Source organism: Thunnus albacares, chromosome 12, assembly GCF_914725855.1.
Source record: "Thunnus albacares chromosome 12, fThuAlb1.1, whole genome shotgun sequence".
In the NCBI taxonomy this organism is placed as follows: Eukaryota; Metazoa; Chordata; class Actinopteri; order Scombriformes; family Scombridae; genus Thunnus; species Thunnus albacares.
The window spans coordinates 17,374,259-17,390,370 of record NC_058117.1 but is presented as its reverse complement, the minus strand read 5'-3'; the positions used below and the strand labels follow the sequence as shown (position 1 = coordinate 17,390,370).

Here is a 16,112-nt window from a genome sequence, read left to right as displayed (position 1 = left end):
GTTTTCAAAATAGTCTCTGCTCACCGCTGCATTTCCACCAGAACATGACAAGAATGAAACAAGACATGCTGTTTACTGTGATGTTGCACTCATCTCAAGCAAGTTTTACTTTGAAAATTGACCTTGAGAGCTGCTTGAGAGGTGTGAAAAACAGCATGAATAAATAAAAAAAAACCTGTTTTTGAAATGTTTGTAAAATTTTTTAACTTAAATCCAAATACACACGTTATTTTTAGCCTCTTAAACTCTCTGTACATTCTGTCAGTATCCAAACTGCCGAAACCAGCAATGGAAAGTTAAGCAGTGATCATTTTGATCATTGATTAATTATTTAAGTCATTTATAGAAATATTGTGATACAATGTGATACATTGTATTTTTTTTGCATATCACTTTGATTTTTTAACTGTTGGTCAGACAAAGCATTTATAAACACCCCTTTGGGCTTCGAGAATTGGTGATGGGCTTTGACAAAATATTATTGAGTTATTTTATACACTCAATAATCAGTTAAATACAAAAGTAATCAATAGACTAATAAGTAGCCTAATAAAAAATAAACCATAAGTTGCAGTCTTAATGCCAAGCAAAAGCTAAACAATTAAAAAGAGGTATAAGACACTCAAATTGGCCTGCTGTTGGCTTCAGGAAATGATAATAGTAGGAATGACATATTGGCTCAGGAAACAACAGTTGGATCAGTTGGCAAACTGAAACTGTAATAAATAAAGCAGAAGACAAATTAAAGATGGAAAATTAAATGAAGACACATCAAAATCCATGTAAATTCTGTTCACTTTTTAAGTCATTTCAATAATCAATTAAAAAACATAGTTATTCATCATATGAAGAGTAACAAACATATTACTTTTACTGATCATTTTTATTTAAATTCAAATTTATCAGTCATTTGCAAACTTGTTTTTTATGTTTTGGATTCATTAATTGTAATTATTGACTAAATACATCTGTAATCTAATTTTATATTATTTAATTATGCTGTCTGCCTCATGCTCTGGAGGCCTCCAGCTGTTCAAATTGCTGTGCTGCTGCCTGACTGAACTGTTCATCCTGTGATGTTGCTACTATATCAAAGAAAAACAATGGTGACATATCAGCAACATATTTGGGGGGTAAATTATGTGCATTTTTCTCCAATGTCCTGCCATCTTGTCCCAAATTGACCTCTGAACATCAACACATCAGCGTGATACATTAGTGCGTTGAATGTCATATTGCTTCTAGAGTAATAACTCAACATGTTCAATAAATATTTAATTCCATTACTTATTTATATTCTTCTTTTTTCTTTTCTTGTTTCCTTTTGTGCTTTCTTCCCCTTTATTCCACATTAAAATAGACACTTTTCTTACACTAAATATTCCAGCTGTTGTTGCATTATTAACATAGTATTGTCACAACACATCCTCATAGCAGAACAACAGAGTAGGTCTATTTCCAATGATTCCCAAAACAACCTATAAGAATGTTTTCACCGCCCCCTAAAGGAAAGATGGGGACCAGAAGAACGACCCACAGGACCGTTTTATGTTTTAACGATGTTTTATGGTGTGTCAACGCTCTCAATTAATCTCTCTTAGCCTATTTATGTGTTGAGTTTGTGAGTTGTGATTAAAGAATTACAAATACTACATGACATAATGTGTGTTTTTTGTTGTTGCCAGTATTAGAAAGTAACCAAGTACATTTAACAACTACTACTGTACTTTACTTGAGTATTTCAGTTCTCTACAACTGTGTACTCCTACTTCACTACATTTCAGAGTGAAAAATTCTACTTTTTACTCCACTACATTTGTCTGACTCAACTGAAGTTATTAGTTACTTTGTAGATTTAATTAGTTTTACACATACAACATGTTATAAACTTATAAATAGAATATATTGCTATAGATAAGACTACCCCTCGCTTTTTTATTAGGTGATAAAAATCAGTTTATTGCATCTATAATAATAATCCAACGTGATCTATAATAATAAAACACTTTGCAATGAGCGATTTTGCATAATTCATGTTTTTACTTTTGATACATTAAATACATTTTGATGATGATACTTTTACTTGGGTAACATTTTGAAACCAGGACTTGTACTAGTGGTGGAGTATTTACATTGTGTTATTACCACTTTTACTTTAATTAGGTACTTTTTTTCACGACTGTTGGGATGTAGTAACACATTTTTGATGCAGCTCTGTCTAAATATTTGTATTTCAAGTCCTTCAAACATGCCTGATGCAAAGTCTTCATATATATAAATACATAAACTTAAAATACTGTCATGCACAAGAAGTCAAAGCAATCAGCAGCCAATAAAAAGCTTAAACTGGATCAATTTTCCAGTAAGGCTTAAAAATGTAAAGTTTGCTAAATACTAAAATGTTAGGTCATATGGCTACTATTTATTAGTCTCATTAACTACATTTACTCAAGTACTGCAGCCTACTCAAGTACAATTTTGACTTACTACTTGAGTGTTTCCGTTTTATTCTACTTTATAATTCTACTTTACTACATTTCAGACTTTTTACTCCACTACATTTTACAGATATAGTTACTAAAGTTAGTTTGCAAATGAAGATTTCACCTACAAAACATGTCAGTAGTAGATCAAAACAGATCAATACATTTTGCTGATAATAAACAGACTTGTTTAGACCTCTGATTCTGGCCTAATATTTCATTTTGTCTTGGGATTTATTTTTTTATTTTATGATGAAGTTCTACCTAAATATTGTCTGTTTTTCAAATTCAAGTTAAATCCCTTCATGTTTGTCACTTAAATACATAAACCTGAAATGCACAAAAAGTCAAAGTACAGCCAATAAAAAGTGATAGGATCTAAGTTTCTGCGCTATGAACACTATTTAAGTTGCTGCTGTGTCCATTCACAGCTAGATTTCGTATACATTAGAAATCAAACAAAGACATTTCTCAAGTTATATTTAGCCTGTATAAAGCCAGGCAAGCGAATGCTGCTCAAATGTCATCCCATATCTGTGAATGCAATCATGATGCTCCAAAAACGCGGAAACAAGTCGTGCTCTGTATCTTGACATCTCTGGCCAATCCAAATGCTAAACTAAATGAATGCAGCTGAGTGAGGGTGTGAGTCACCTGTCACTTCCTGCCACAACAAAAGAGACAACCAGTAGGACAAGGACATATAGACAGATAGACATTTATAAATATACCTGTACTTATCATCTTCTACTTACAGCTACCATCTCCTTTTGTTTTTTTTTAATGTTGTTATTTATAGACTAATTGCTGTCTTGTATCACTACTATTAACATCTCTTTATTTTATTATCCCCACTAATGTATTTATTTTATTATTAGTTTTATTACCAGTGGATTAACACTTGCATTATTTGTCTTTGTCTTGCATAGTTAAAGTCACATTGAAATTGCACCAATTCTAACTTGATTACTTAAATTACTTACATATATGTTATTCTATTATTGTTATTATCTATCTATGTTATTCTATTAACTTATATTGTTATTCACATTGTTGTTTTTCATAATTGTGCTTGGGCAACACATGTCAAATGTCATGTCAGTAAAGTCTGTTGAAGTGAATGAGTGAGAGAGTGAGGGAGGGAGGAAGGGAGGAAGGGAGGGAGGGGGGAGAGGAGAGGAGAGGGGAGGGAAGGGGAGGAGAGGGGAGGAGAAGGGGGGAGAGGCAGCTCAGTCAGAACAGAAGTGACCGCTAGCTTCATGTCAACCATACAGACATTACTGAACTAGCAGGAGCGGAAACCTTTCAGAGGGGAAGAAGGAGAGGGAGAGATAGAGGGAGAGCGAGGGGGGCTGTCGGAAGGGATCCTGGACTGTTATTTTTGTCACGTTTGAACCGACTAAACATTTAAATCGATTTTTTTTTTACCTATTTTGAGGAGCTCGGGAATATCAGCTGTAGGAAGGTTAGCTAGCCACCGCCATCTCTTCTCCGTCGGAGCGACCGCCGTGTCTTCCACACCATGGGGAACGCTGCCACCGCCAAGAAGGGCAACGAGCTGGAGAGCGGTGAGTCCGGGCTGTTGTTTGGACCTCGACGCTTGTTTTATGATGTATTTAGTCGTTTTGACACTCACCAAGCCTCCACGGAGTCGCTAGCTAGCCTGTTATAACACTGAAACTGTCCTAACTGGCAGCTACAGTTAACATAAAGCAAGGGAAGGGCCGTCGTCATCCACCTCGCACGTTTATCCCACCAAAAACACTTGTAGTTTGTCGATGTATCATCACGCAGGGGTGTGTTTGTGTGATTTTTTTTTCTTTTTGCACACGAAATTATGTCAATGTATAGCTGAGTTAGCTAGCAGCAAGAAGACCCCGTGGATGTTGTGGTTATCTTGGCTGCAAGGGGGGTGGGGAAGGGGACCATAACAGCCTATTAAAACCTATTACAGAGCCGTGAAAGCGATGCCTATCGATAAATTGCCCGTATTGATAAGTTGACACGTTAAAAGGCTGGTTGCATGCCATCTGGATCACAAGAAGGGTCGAGCTTGATGACCAGCTAGCCTGCTAACTTTAGCTATGAGGAGGGAGGGGGGGTGGGTGGGGGGGATTAGCCCTCAGAAGGCCCCTGTCATTTCATTGCCTCTTGATGGTGGTAGCTGTTCAAGGCCTACAGACACACACACAGTGTTAGTGTATAGTTTTAGTGTGTAGAAATGCGAGGTTAATGGCTAAAAAATCTTCCAGGCAAGCATCACCCCTTCATCTTTCCTGTGAGTAACAGTCAGGATGTAGTGCTTATGTTTGGCTGCAACTAGCTGTTCCAGAGAGAAACTTTGCAGTGATGATCTTAAATCTGCAGCAATAAACCACAAACCCATGAGTAATTGTTATAAATAGCCAATAAATTTTACTTGAAGGCAGTGTGGGACTGTTTCTGCCCCAGGCTTTGCTGCCACATTTTATTCTCGGCTACATAAACAAAGCTTTCTCTTCTGTACAGCACCGTGACCAAATATGGTGAAGAAATGACGAATGCCCTCTTTCCATTCATAAAACTGCAACCTACTACTGTCTTCCAGGCATATGCGCACACGCACACACACACACACAAACACACTTGAATTGTGTCACCTGTATTTATTTAGAGGCCTTTTCTAATCTTGCTGTGGTAAAGGTCCATCAAGCCTCACTTGTCATTGACTGGAGCAGCTTGTCATCAGACCTTCGTCAGAGGATAAGGGGTATTACAAGCTTTGAAAGGTTTGACGTAACTCGGCCTAGACCAGTGTTACTGTGCTCGTATACTTTGATGTGTCCAGCCGGTCATCACTGAACATCCCATGCGATAAATCATAAATATTTCCCTATGCCTGGTTGTAAACATGAAGGCTGTAGGTGTTTGTTTTTCGCAGAATTGATTGCATTTGATGGCCTAAAATCAGTCACTTGCTGTATGCACTGAAATGCAAAACTACTTTCATGCATTTTTATTCTCTTAAAATCATGCTGAGAACCCTCCATGTTCAGTTGCGCACTTTAGTTTGTTTAAAGTAGTGTCATTTTATGATGCAGTGAATACGTTCCTCTGAGATTTATTGACCTGTTGAGAGAGACCAGGCAGGCACAGTGAACAGTGCCAACCAGAGACACTCACAGAGACAGATGATCAGATCAGCAATAGTTCCCATACTGCCAAGTGTTTCTTTTGAGTGTAACTATGATCCCTAGATCCTGGGCCGTGGCTAACTGTTAAACCTGTTTAAGCTGACACTGTACCCTGAGCTGCAGATTTGTCTAGAGTGTAGCTGCTCTGACAAGATAACCTGGTTACCTACAGTGCTGTATATACACTAGAGTAGCTGTGTTTACTGTATATAGCTGCCATTACTGTAGCTGGAACACTTGGAACAACACCAGCACAAGTCACACTTGCACAGGGAGATTAAACAGTTGCTATCAGGACGCCTATTTTATTTCACTGTGCCCATGTATTATGTTTCACACTCTAGTGTAACAGGACATAACTCAACCATGTTATGCTTGTCTGGATTTTGACATTGCTCTCAGGAAGTGTTGGCCGACTGAGCTGGCTTTGGACCATTTAACTTTTCTTAAAGGTACAAAATGTTGGAAAGACATTTGTGCCAACAAGTAGACTAGATATTTTTCCGCTGTCAAAGATTCTGTGATTGGATGGAGAATATTTAGTCAGCATTAAAGTAATGTTCTTGAGCTGCAACTGGTGATTTTTTTCATTATTAAAGAATTAGCACTTTATTTACTCAATTAATCATTTAGACTATTAAATGTCAGAAAACAGAAAGAAATGCCTATCACAATTTACTCAAGGCCAAGGTGACGTCTACATGTTTATTATTTTGTTCAACCAAAAGTTCAAAACCCACAGATGTTCAGTTTATGATCACAAAAGACAAAGAAAAGCAGCAGATCCTAACAATTTAGAAGCTGGAACAAGGAAATTCTTGGTATTTTTTTTTATTGAAATAAGACTTGAACAATTAATTGATTCCCAAAAGGTTGCAGATTGTTTTACTGTCAATTTACCTATCAGTTAATTTACTAATTGTTTCAGTCCTGTTTTGTTCAATGCATTTATCGTGAGGGCACCAAAGATTGTTTTCATTATGTATTTATCTGCTAATTGCTATTGATTAATAGATTATCTATAAAATGTCAGAATATAATGAGAAATGCCTGAAACAATTTCAAAAATTGCAAGGTGAGGTTTTGTTTCATCCACGCCCAAAGATACTTAGTTTACTATCATGTAAGACAAAGATAAGCAGCTAATTCTCACAAATGAGAAATTTGTGAGGACTTGCTTGGAAATCTTTGGTATTTTTGCTTGAAAAATTACTCCCCACCCCACCAATTAATCGATTATCAACATATTTGACAATTAACTTTCTGCCAGTTGGATAAGTAATAAACAAATTGCTTCAGCTCTGTTTATCATGATTTCAAACTGATTTTGGGGAGAAAAGTTTTCAGTCTCAGGTGCAGGAAATAAAACTTACTCTTACTCATATTGAGAAAGTTTTATGTGTTTGTAGAGAACAGCAGGTTTTGAATGTTTTTTTGTCCTCTAGTATTATCGTTTCAATCTGACCTCACATGCTCCACTGAATCTCTGCTACATGGTATTTTGGTACACCTGTTCTTCCAATAACTCAGTAGACAGTCAGTCTCCGTTTAAATTCCTCAGGTGAATGTCAACTCTGTTTTCATTCCTGTTGCTTTATTCACGACATATGCTTCATGTTTGTTGATGTGTTATACTTGTTGTTATGTACATGAACTCTATATTTCTCTCTGTCTTCTCTTCCGTATCATCCCATCCGTGTGGGTGATTGTTCCTGCAAAACCTTGGTGATCAATAGAGACTTTTGGTATGCTCATTCCTCCAAAAGATGACTAGAATGGCAATTGGCATTGGTCTCACTGTGGAAACTTGCTAGATGTGCTTGCTTTTTATTGTGTGCTTTGATAATAAATCAGTGTTTTTATTATCCACATTCTCTCAATCTGGATATCTGCTGTCTGCTGTGTTTCCCATACATTGGTTTGTCTTTGCTTACCATTTTTATGCTGTGTTTATTAGCCTTCCCTCAAACTCTATCAAGTGATGCACAAGATACTCAGAGAAACCTGCCCTGTAATTTCTGAGTGTTGTGTCCCACCTCCCCTTTGAATAAGGCTAAATAACAGAAAAGAAAACCAGACTGAGTCTCTTGGCATGCATCACTAGTCTGCCTGTCTTGGATGTTGTTGTCTTGTGTTTGCGTTTTGTCTTATCTTTAGAACAATGTGTGCTATATTTTTGATATCCCATCTAATTTATATCCAGATGAGAGTTGACTTTGCCCGTATTCTTCTCCATTAATTTACAATTTAATTTCCATTTTCCCTCCTTTTCCCCTCTGGTAATAAAGCATTTGGTCTTTTTGACTAAAAACCCAAATGTGATTTTTTTTTTTGCAAATAATACAAGTTGTTTTGCCAAATAAGTGTATGCTAACTATCTGTGTGCACTCTTTTTTTTTTTTTTTTTTAGTGAAAGAGTTTCTAGCCAAAGCCAAAGAAGATTTCTTACGGAAATGGGAATGCCCACCACAGGTCAGAGTGAGGAAAAGATCTGTAACGCTTTATTTTACAAGTCTCTTAATTTTGAGTGACACTTTTTAGGACATTTTTAAAGGAAAGGTGGTCAAGTCAAATTTATTATATAGCACAAAATCACAACAAAAGTTATCTCATGACACTTTTCAGTGTTTCCCCCACGTTGACTGCCTTTGAGTGGCGGTGGCGGGGGTTAGGGAGAGACACACATTTCTTCGTTCTCCATTTAGGAGCAGCTGTGATTGACACTAAAATGATAATAGCTGGTCCACCTTAAAGGTCAGTCCACCTTATGTGAGTCTTGTGAGGTTAGGCTAACCCATTGTTGCTAATTTTGGGGCTCACCCCCTTCCAGCAGTTGAGGAAACAACAGACGAGACGTTTCTTTGTCTTTGGAAGCTGCAGCGTTTATTAACTGACACACTGTAGCTTGCACTGTACATTTACTGCCAGACGGACAACTTACTTAACTGCTAACCTTTTCCTCTGCTCCATTCACATTCACCGTCACTTTTCTGCCACTCACACTTGCTCAACCACACACTCTCTACACTCAAACATTACGCACTGCCCTATTCCTTAAAGGAGCTATGCAACCAAAAGTTCCGAGGCAACGACGCAGGCTGTCTCACATTTCAGAATAGCATTGCAGAGAGGCTCCCAAACCAAATGATTATTGATTTCCGAATGAATGGATATTTGACGTTCTTGTTGGCCTGGCGACCTGCCAGGCCTGTACAATTATAGGGCAAACACTGCTTTTCATATAGAGCAGGTCAAGACCGTACGCTTTAATTTACAGAGACCCAACATTCCCCCATGAGCAAGCACTTGGTGACGGCGGCAAGGAAAAACTCCCTTTTAATGAAAAGAAACCTCAAGCAGAACTGGGCTCTAGGTGGACAGCCATCTGCTTTGGCCATCCACGGAAGCCCGCGAAGCCCAAAACTCTGGGGAAGAAGCCAAATTAGTAACATGCATTAATGGGACATTAATGACATGACATGGAGAAGAGGAGAGAGGAGCTCAGTGCATCATGGGAAGTCCCCCGGCAGTCTAGGCCTATAGCAGCATAACTAGGGGCTGGTCCAAGGCAAGCCTGACTGGCCCTAACTATAAGATTCATCAAAAAGGAAAGTTTTAAGCCTACTCTTAAACGTAGAGAGGGTGTTTGCCTCCCAGACTGAAACTGGAAGATGGTTCCACAGGAGAGGAGCCTGATAGTTGAGTGGTACTAGGTGGTATTTATGTGTTGTAATTTGGTACAAATTATATGAAAAAACTGAAAAAAAAATGTTAAGTGGGTTTATTTGGTAAGTGCCCACTCTTTATATTTGGGTTGTTAATTTGCAAAAATTTCTTTATAAATTAGATTATTGATGATTCTTAAACTGACAGAAAATATTTAGTTTTTAGTGTGTGTCAAACTACATATTAGCCTATCAGATTGCTTCTTAAAAACATAATAATAATAATGATAATAATAATAATATAATAAGCGCATTTCTTCTTTACTACCAGATTAAATAACCTTTTCAAAGAAATGTCCTTAGAATTAACAGAACTTTACACAGAAGCTATTTTAGGAAGTTGTTGAGAGAATGTCGTGGAAATTAACAGCAAAGTAAGGATCTGTAGGATGAAGTGCTACAAAATTGTTGATATTCGCTGCCTTGTTACAAAGTCTTAAGAAACGAACTAATATATTGTTTGAAACACAAAACTACACACTATGTAGTAAGTATATTTTTTTCAGTCTGTTAAAGAATTGTTGAGAATCTAAGTAAGAGTTTTTGCAAAATTATAAACTACATATGAATAAAAAAAGAAAAACTACACCAACATTTTTTTTCCCATTTCTTTATAATTTCCTTATAATTTGTACCAAATTGCACCAAAATGTTTTGCAATGTCGTGGAAATTAACTGTCACATACCTGCAAATTGCATAGAAAATTTCCAGGAAATTAGTATGAAATTAAGGGACCTGTAAAAAATAAAGCGTTACCAAAAGCTCAAAGTTGAAAAGTTCAAGTTAACATTTAAGGTAGCTGCATATTCAGAGTAGGCTAACATGCTGTTATTTCCACAGAGCACAACGTGCCTAGATGACTTTGACAGATTAAAGACCCTGGGTACCGGCTCATTTGGAAGAGTCATGCTGGTGAAACACAAAGGAACAGAGCAATACTATGCCATGAAAATACTGGATAAGCAGAAGGTCAGTAGACTTGTTTTTTAAATTCAGCAGCATGTATTGTATCAGGCCTAAATAATAGAGTTAATATGTGCAGCGACAATAAAAGTTTGCTGCAACTTTATACATCTAACAAATACTTATCTCCCTAAAAACTTGTTCCGTTGCAGGGTTAAATATCTAAGTAACCAGCTTCCTTTCAGCGCCTGCTATCTCTGTAGCTAGAGCTAGTGAGATTTGCACGACAAGGTCATCTTATCTTTCTTTTTTTTTATCTGTCAGGTGGTGAAACTCAAGCAAATAGAACACACATTAAATGAGAAGAGGATATTACAGGCTGTGAGCTTCCCATTTCTCGTCAAACTTGAGTATGCGTTTAAGGTATGATATTCTTTTTTTTTTTAATTTAGTAATTGAAATTCCTTTATTAGGTTATTAGCATGGTATGAGTGTCTTTTTACTGTTTGTTTTTTTTAGGACAACTCCAATTTGTACATGGTGATGGAGTATGTTCCCGGAGGAGAGATGTTCTCACACCTAAGACGAATTGGAAGGTTCAGGTATTATACTATACCTCTCATCAGCTTATCAAAGATCAAATACAGTGATCTGTTTTACAAGTGAATCATAGTTTATTCTTTTCTGTTTTGATATGTCTTGTTTTACAACTGTGAACACACTTCCCTCCTCCTCCTCTCCAGTGAACCACATGCACGGTTTTACGCCGCCCAGATAGTGCTGACATTTGAGTACCTCCATTCACTAGATCTCATATACAGAGATCTGAAACCTGAGAACCTTCTCATTGACCACCACGGCTACATTCAGGTGAACGAGATGCAGCTAATAAATACATAATGCCGCTGTGTTTTGTCTGTCCACACTTTGCCGATGTTTAATATTTATACGCTTGATTCTTAGGTGACAGACTTTGGATTTGCAAAGCGGGTAAAAGGCAGGACCTGGACGTTGTGTGGGACACCGGAGTACCTGGCGCCAGAAATCATTCTCAGCAAAGTACGGAGCTCTGAATAAGCAGATTGGTTGTTATTACTACTATACAAATGTCATAATGTCCATGATGTGCTGAAATGAAACTTCCAAACTAAAAGAGTTTTCTTTTTGTATTGTTCTTTGCATAACTGGAAGCACATTGTTGTTTGGTTGTGTAATTTTCTTACTCCAGTAGATAACTGGTTAAACATTGACAATTTTAACCATTTCCAGTGCAGCTACAAGGGAGTTTTAGTGACAATAAAAAGTAAAAGTCAGGTTGTTTTACAGACTTAACTACATTCACAGCTGAACACTCATACAGGTAGAAATCCATTCTAATAATCTTCCAACAATTATCAGCCGCAGTGGACCATAAAGATAATGCAGCAAAAAGACATGATGTGTTTTTTGTGTAGGGGCTACAAATTTAACTTTTTATCAACTGGAAAAACTCATGTTATGCTATGGTAACAGCTGTCTCTACTGGCATGTAAAACCTGCAGCTGTACCGCAGAAAATATACACAAAGTAAAGGTAGAAAAGTAGGCATAGCATGAAAAAAATCACAACTTCATAAGTATACACTTATTTCACAATAATTCCCTTTTAGGAAATGGGTTGTAGGCAGGTTTGTTCTGGATTTTCATACTGAACATCTAATATTACTGTTGGTGAACAAACTCTCCCACTTAATGTTGGAGGTATTTGGAAGTTCCTTCTCAAATAAAAGAAAACTTAACAAGGGAGTTTTACATCAGAAGCAAAGAGAAGTCCTGAGTATAAATATCTATCAAAATCAAGCATGACTTTTGAGTTTTATGAGTAGTAGAAGCATTTTTTTTTTGTGTTCTTAGTCATTACTGTCTATAACTTGACTCTTTTAGGGCTATAACAAAGCTGTGGATTGGTGGGCCCTCGGAGTCCTTATCTACGAAATGGCAGCTGGCTACCCTCCATTCTTTGCAGATCAACCCATTCAGATCTATGAGAAGATCGTGTCTGGGAAGGTAAGACAGTGTTTGTTTTGGATCTTACCACATGAAAGAAGAGATGTCATTTTATCTGAAATTTGCTTCCTACTTGTAGTTTTAGAATAAGTTAGGTAGTTTTCTTGGTGTGCAAGTAAAAAAAAAACCCAACTATTTGAAAGAAATTCTTACAACTTTGATCTTTCTAGGTACGATTCCCCTCCCACTTCAGCTCTGACTTGAAAGACCTGTTGAGAAACCTGCTGCAGGTGGATCTGACCAAACGTTACGGCAACCTGAAGAACGGAGTCAATGACATCAAGGGTCACAAATGGTTTGCCACAACAGACTGGATCGCAATCTACGAGAGAAAGGCAAGACACCGTACACGTTTAGTAGTGACACCAAACACTGTAACCCCCTGGAAAAAAAAACAACAAGTTAATTACATATTGATTTGTTGATATTGATTCTCTGCTAGTAAAATGTCCTGATATGATGCTGCAACTATGTTGTTTGATACTATTTTGTAGAAATTTATCTGAGGAGTGTCCATCAATTCTGTTTCATGCTGTGTGATGATCATTATTTGCAGCATTTTTTTACTTGTGTGTTAACAATGATTTCACAACAAGAGCAGTTAATTGCACTTGGAAACCACCCAGCTCCACTGCCGGCAGTGAGGTATCAGTGCCACATGGTATTTTGCAAGGATGACAATGATAATGGAGTTCTTCGATTAATCAAAGTAGATATTTAGCTCTTATCGATCTGTTGACAGTGTTCTACCAAGGTTACTGTACTATCATACCTCACTTTAATGAATTGTAGCCGGACACTTTCTTTTCTAAATCTGAGCCAGCTTGCTTTATATGCATATTTCAGCACCATATTCATGCTCTTATATTTAATTTTCCCTCAATGCTTTCTAATAACTGCTGGTTACGGGGGAAATGGTCGTGGGATTCTGTGATTTAGAAGCAATATAAAAAGCAGAAGTGAAAGTTAGATTTCATGCAAAAATTAGGAAGTCTGTTGTGTTTTTGTCCATTTACAGATTTTATTCTGTGGACAAAAAGTTCATTTGTTTGCTTGTGTAGTGCTGCTGTATGAAAATGCTAGAATGTAGTATTATGGTTTTGGGTTGTTGCAATGTGTTTTCACCCTTTATTTGCATCTCTTGTTAATATATTTTTCTTAATAAATGAGGGCTTAAAAAAGGATACAAATTCAACATATGCGTGGATAAAGTGCTAATATTAATATTATGTTATAATATAAATTATGTTTAATAGAATAGAATAGAATAGCTTTAAAAATACACATTTGTCCTGAATTTTGCAAAGTTAAGGACTTTTCAAGTCTGTAAAATATGGCATTAGTCTACACACAACACTCGTGCAGACTAATGCCATGTCTTTCTGTATCTCTCTTCCTTTATTGTCTTTTCTTTGAATGTTTAGTAAATACGTAGTTGAAGGAAGTGGACAGACAACTTTGAAGAAATAGTACACCAAAGGCTTACATGTGTGTCATGTCAAGCCTCGGTAGAAAAGACTATGTTTCATTGAAAACATGGAAAATGTAAGGCAGCATGCACACAGAAATGACCTTTATTGACAGGAGACAGAGCTTAAGCCAAGAAAAGTCTCAAGAACTTGAAGGCTCAGTAAATGGTGTATTGTAGCGTTTGACATATGCTGTTTCTTACTTTCATACTCTGCCAGTCAGAGGTTTTAAACCACATAAAAATCATCAATCACAAAATATAATCAAGGAATGCTGTAGGTTGAAGTGAATGTGGGAATATTTTATTAGAAATTATACACAAAGAGTGGTACTTTACCAACAGTGTGGCTAAAAAGCAGGTAAAAACAATGTAAGACAGTCTGCTCCTCCTCAGAGAAATAACAGCTTTCCTCATGGATGTTCCTCTGACTGGCAGCGTCAGACATAAATATAATGTAAATCCAGCCTATTTAAACATGCATCGCTCTTGTTCTTGCAGGTGGAAGCCCCATTCATACCAAAGTGCAGAGGCCCGGGGGACACTAGCAACTTCGACGACTATGAGGAGGAGGAGATCCGCGTTTCTTTAACGGAAAAATGCGCAAAGGAGTTTGCAGAGTTTTAGGACGCCAGAACATGGATATATCAGGGAAATAAGGGGATCTTTGCACTCTTCTAAAGACTTTGGATGGAGCAGAGACCATCGTTTTTCAGATCTACTACATAGTCCCTTCATTCCACAAGGCTGAATGAGGTTGCCATGATCCTTGGGTGCCGATAACCTCTCACTGTCACGTACACCTGCGTATTAAAGCAGACACACCACTTTTTTCTTTTTCTTTTACTTTGTTTTTTTTTTTTTTTTACCTACCCACCATTTTTTTTTTACTTTGAAGCAGTTAGTCTTGGATGTTGTAATCCCCTTTTAAAATGTGACATTTTACAATTTATGAGGAAAAACTGAGACAATGGCCAATAATAGTCCACACATTGTAACTGACATGTCTGTGGCAGTTTGACACACAGTTGTGTGGGTTGTAGGGTATTCCCTCTAGTTGTCAGCGGTGTATATTTAACAGTCTGTTACAGGTCCACGTTACATTGGCTATTGTAAAGTTTTGGCCAGCTTTCAGAGGTAGTATTTGTCCTATGTGCATATCTGTCAATTTTGTAAGACATTTGAACACTTTTGAGTGTTTAAAGCATGACCAAATAGAAAACATTGGGTGACACAAGAAGAAAGGTTCTTTCCTTTCTTTGCTTTTGCCTTAGAGAGCCAAGTCCTTCAAAGCCCCCCCCACACAAAAGCATCCATTCACTGTCTTCTTGGTATTCTGACCCAGGCACAGCAAGCCATCGCTGAAAATGACAAACCTTGTTACATTAGTAAAATGCAAATCAAGTTGTTTGTTTGATCCTTTTGGATCTGTTAGTTACATGTAAAATTTGTCATTTGGTATCTTACTATTTTTTGTCGCTGTGTCTAACATTATAGTCATATTGTCCCTAGATTTCAGGTCTTCCCATAAAGACCATTTGTTACAAGTCTGTGGAACAATGTGACTTCAGTAAATGGAAGAGAGTGACATTAAATCCTTTTTAGGATTTTTATTGAATATAATGTAAAGGTGAGAGGGTCAGTGTGAATAGTGTTGCGGCTCTGTGCCTCAACATTGTTAGTGAAACCTTAAATAAAGTACAGAGTTTATCATGTATTAAATCAAAGATGTTTTAAATCTTAAGAAACACAAAACTGCAATCTACCATATTTTCCCTGTTGCCAGCCCCGACCAGAATTACTTTGTTTCATTCTTGTCAAAGAATGTAGATTGCGACTTATAGGTATGCATATTTGAAAGCTTGATTTCAAGGTACAGTTTTCCTCACAATACACTGGCTAAAATAAAGACTGCTCCTTTGTATCACATGTAACCCTGTTATTGTTAAGCTCATTACATTATACGTATATGCATTGTTTCATATATGTTTTTATTTATACACATTAGAGATGCTAATAAATTTTATTTTTAAAAGTGTTGAAGTTGTGTAACTCGCCTTGCATTGTGAGATTGATTACTGTGCCGTTCAGTGCACTCCCAGTTAGTTCAAGTAGTTCATGTCTTGTTTTGACACATATATAATATGTCACCAAGTCTGAACGACATACTTTTCCAGCAATGTTGATGAATGTGAGAAGGATGCATCTTTAACTTCACTGTAGGGGTAATAAAGGTTGTTGACAGATTTCCAAAAATAACGATTTTATTACACTCCCTGAAAGTCAGCAAAATGATAGTGTATGCCTACTTTTT

General features: G+C 37.0%; 1 protein-coding gene across 2 annotated transcripts; it reads left to right on the top strand.

Moving 5' to 3' along the window:
* Positions 1-3,704: 3,704 nt before the first annotated feature.
* Positions 3,705-15,836, top strand: prkacbb (protein kinase, cAMP-dependent, catalytic, beta b). 2 transcript variants are annotated; one of them, XM_044368558.1, is made up of 11 exons: positions 3,705-4,051; positions 7,393-7,401; positions 8,067-8,128; positions 10,223-10,351; positions 10,610-10,708; positions 10,805-10,887; positions 11,029-11,155; positions 11,249-11,344; positions 12,208-12,330; positions 12,501-12,665; positions 14,300-15,836. In XM_044368558.1, the coding sequence occupies exons 1-11, from the start codon at positions 4,006-4,008 to the stop codon at positions 14,423-14,425; spliced, it is 1,065 nt and encodes a 354-aa protein (XP_044224493.1). In that variant the 5' UTR covers positions 3,705-4,005; the 3' UTR covers positions 14,426-15,836. The 2 variants fall into 2 exon arrangements, with proteins under 2 accessions (XP_044224493.1, XP_044224494.1); XM_044368559.1 differs by lacking the exon at positions 7,393-7,401 and having other exon boundaries at positions 3,706-4,051.
* The last annotated feature ends 276 nt before the right edge of the window (positions 15,837-16,112 follow it).

Excerpts from the sequence above, each read along its gene's own strand:
- prkacbb (XM_044368558.1), top strand. The coding sequence starts at position 4,006 with ATGGGGAACGCTGCCACCGCCAAGAAGGGCAACGAGCTGGAGAGCG. Across the intron at positions 11,156-11,248 it reads ACCACCACGGCTACATTCAG|GTGACAGACTTTGGATTTGC; the intron begins GTGAACGAGATG and ends CTTGATTCTTAG. Across the intron at positions 11,345-12,207 it reads CAGAAATCATTCTCAGCAAA|GGCTATAACAAAGCTGTGGA; the intron begins GTACGGAGCTCT and ends TGACTCTTTTAG.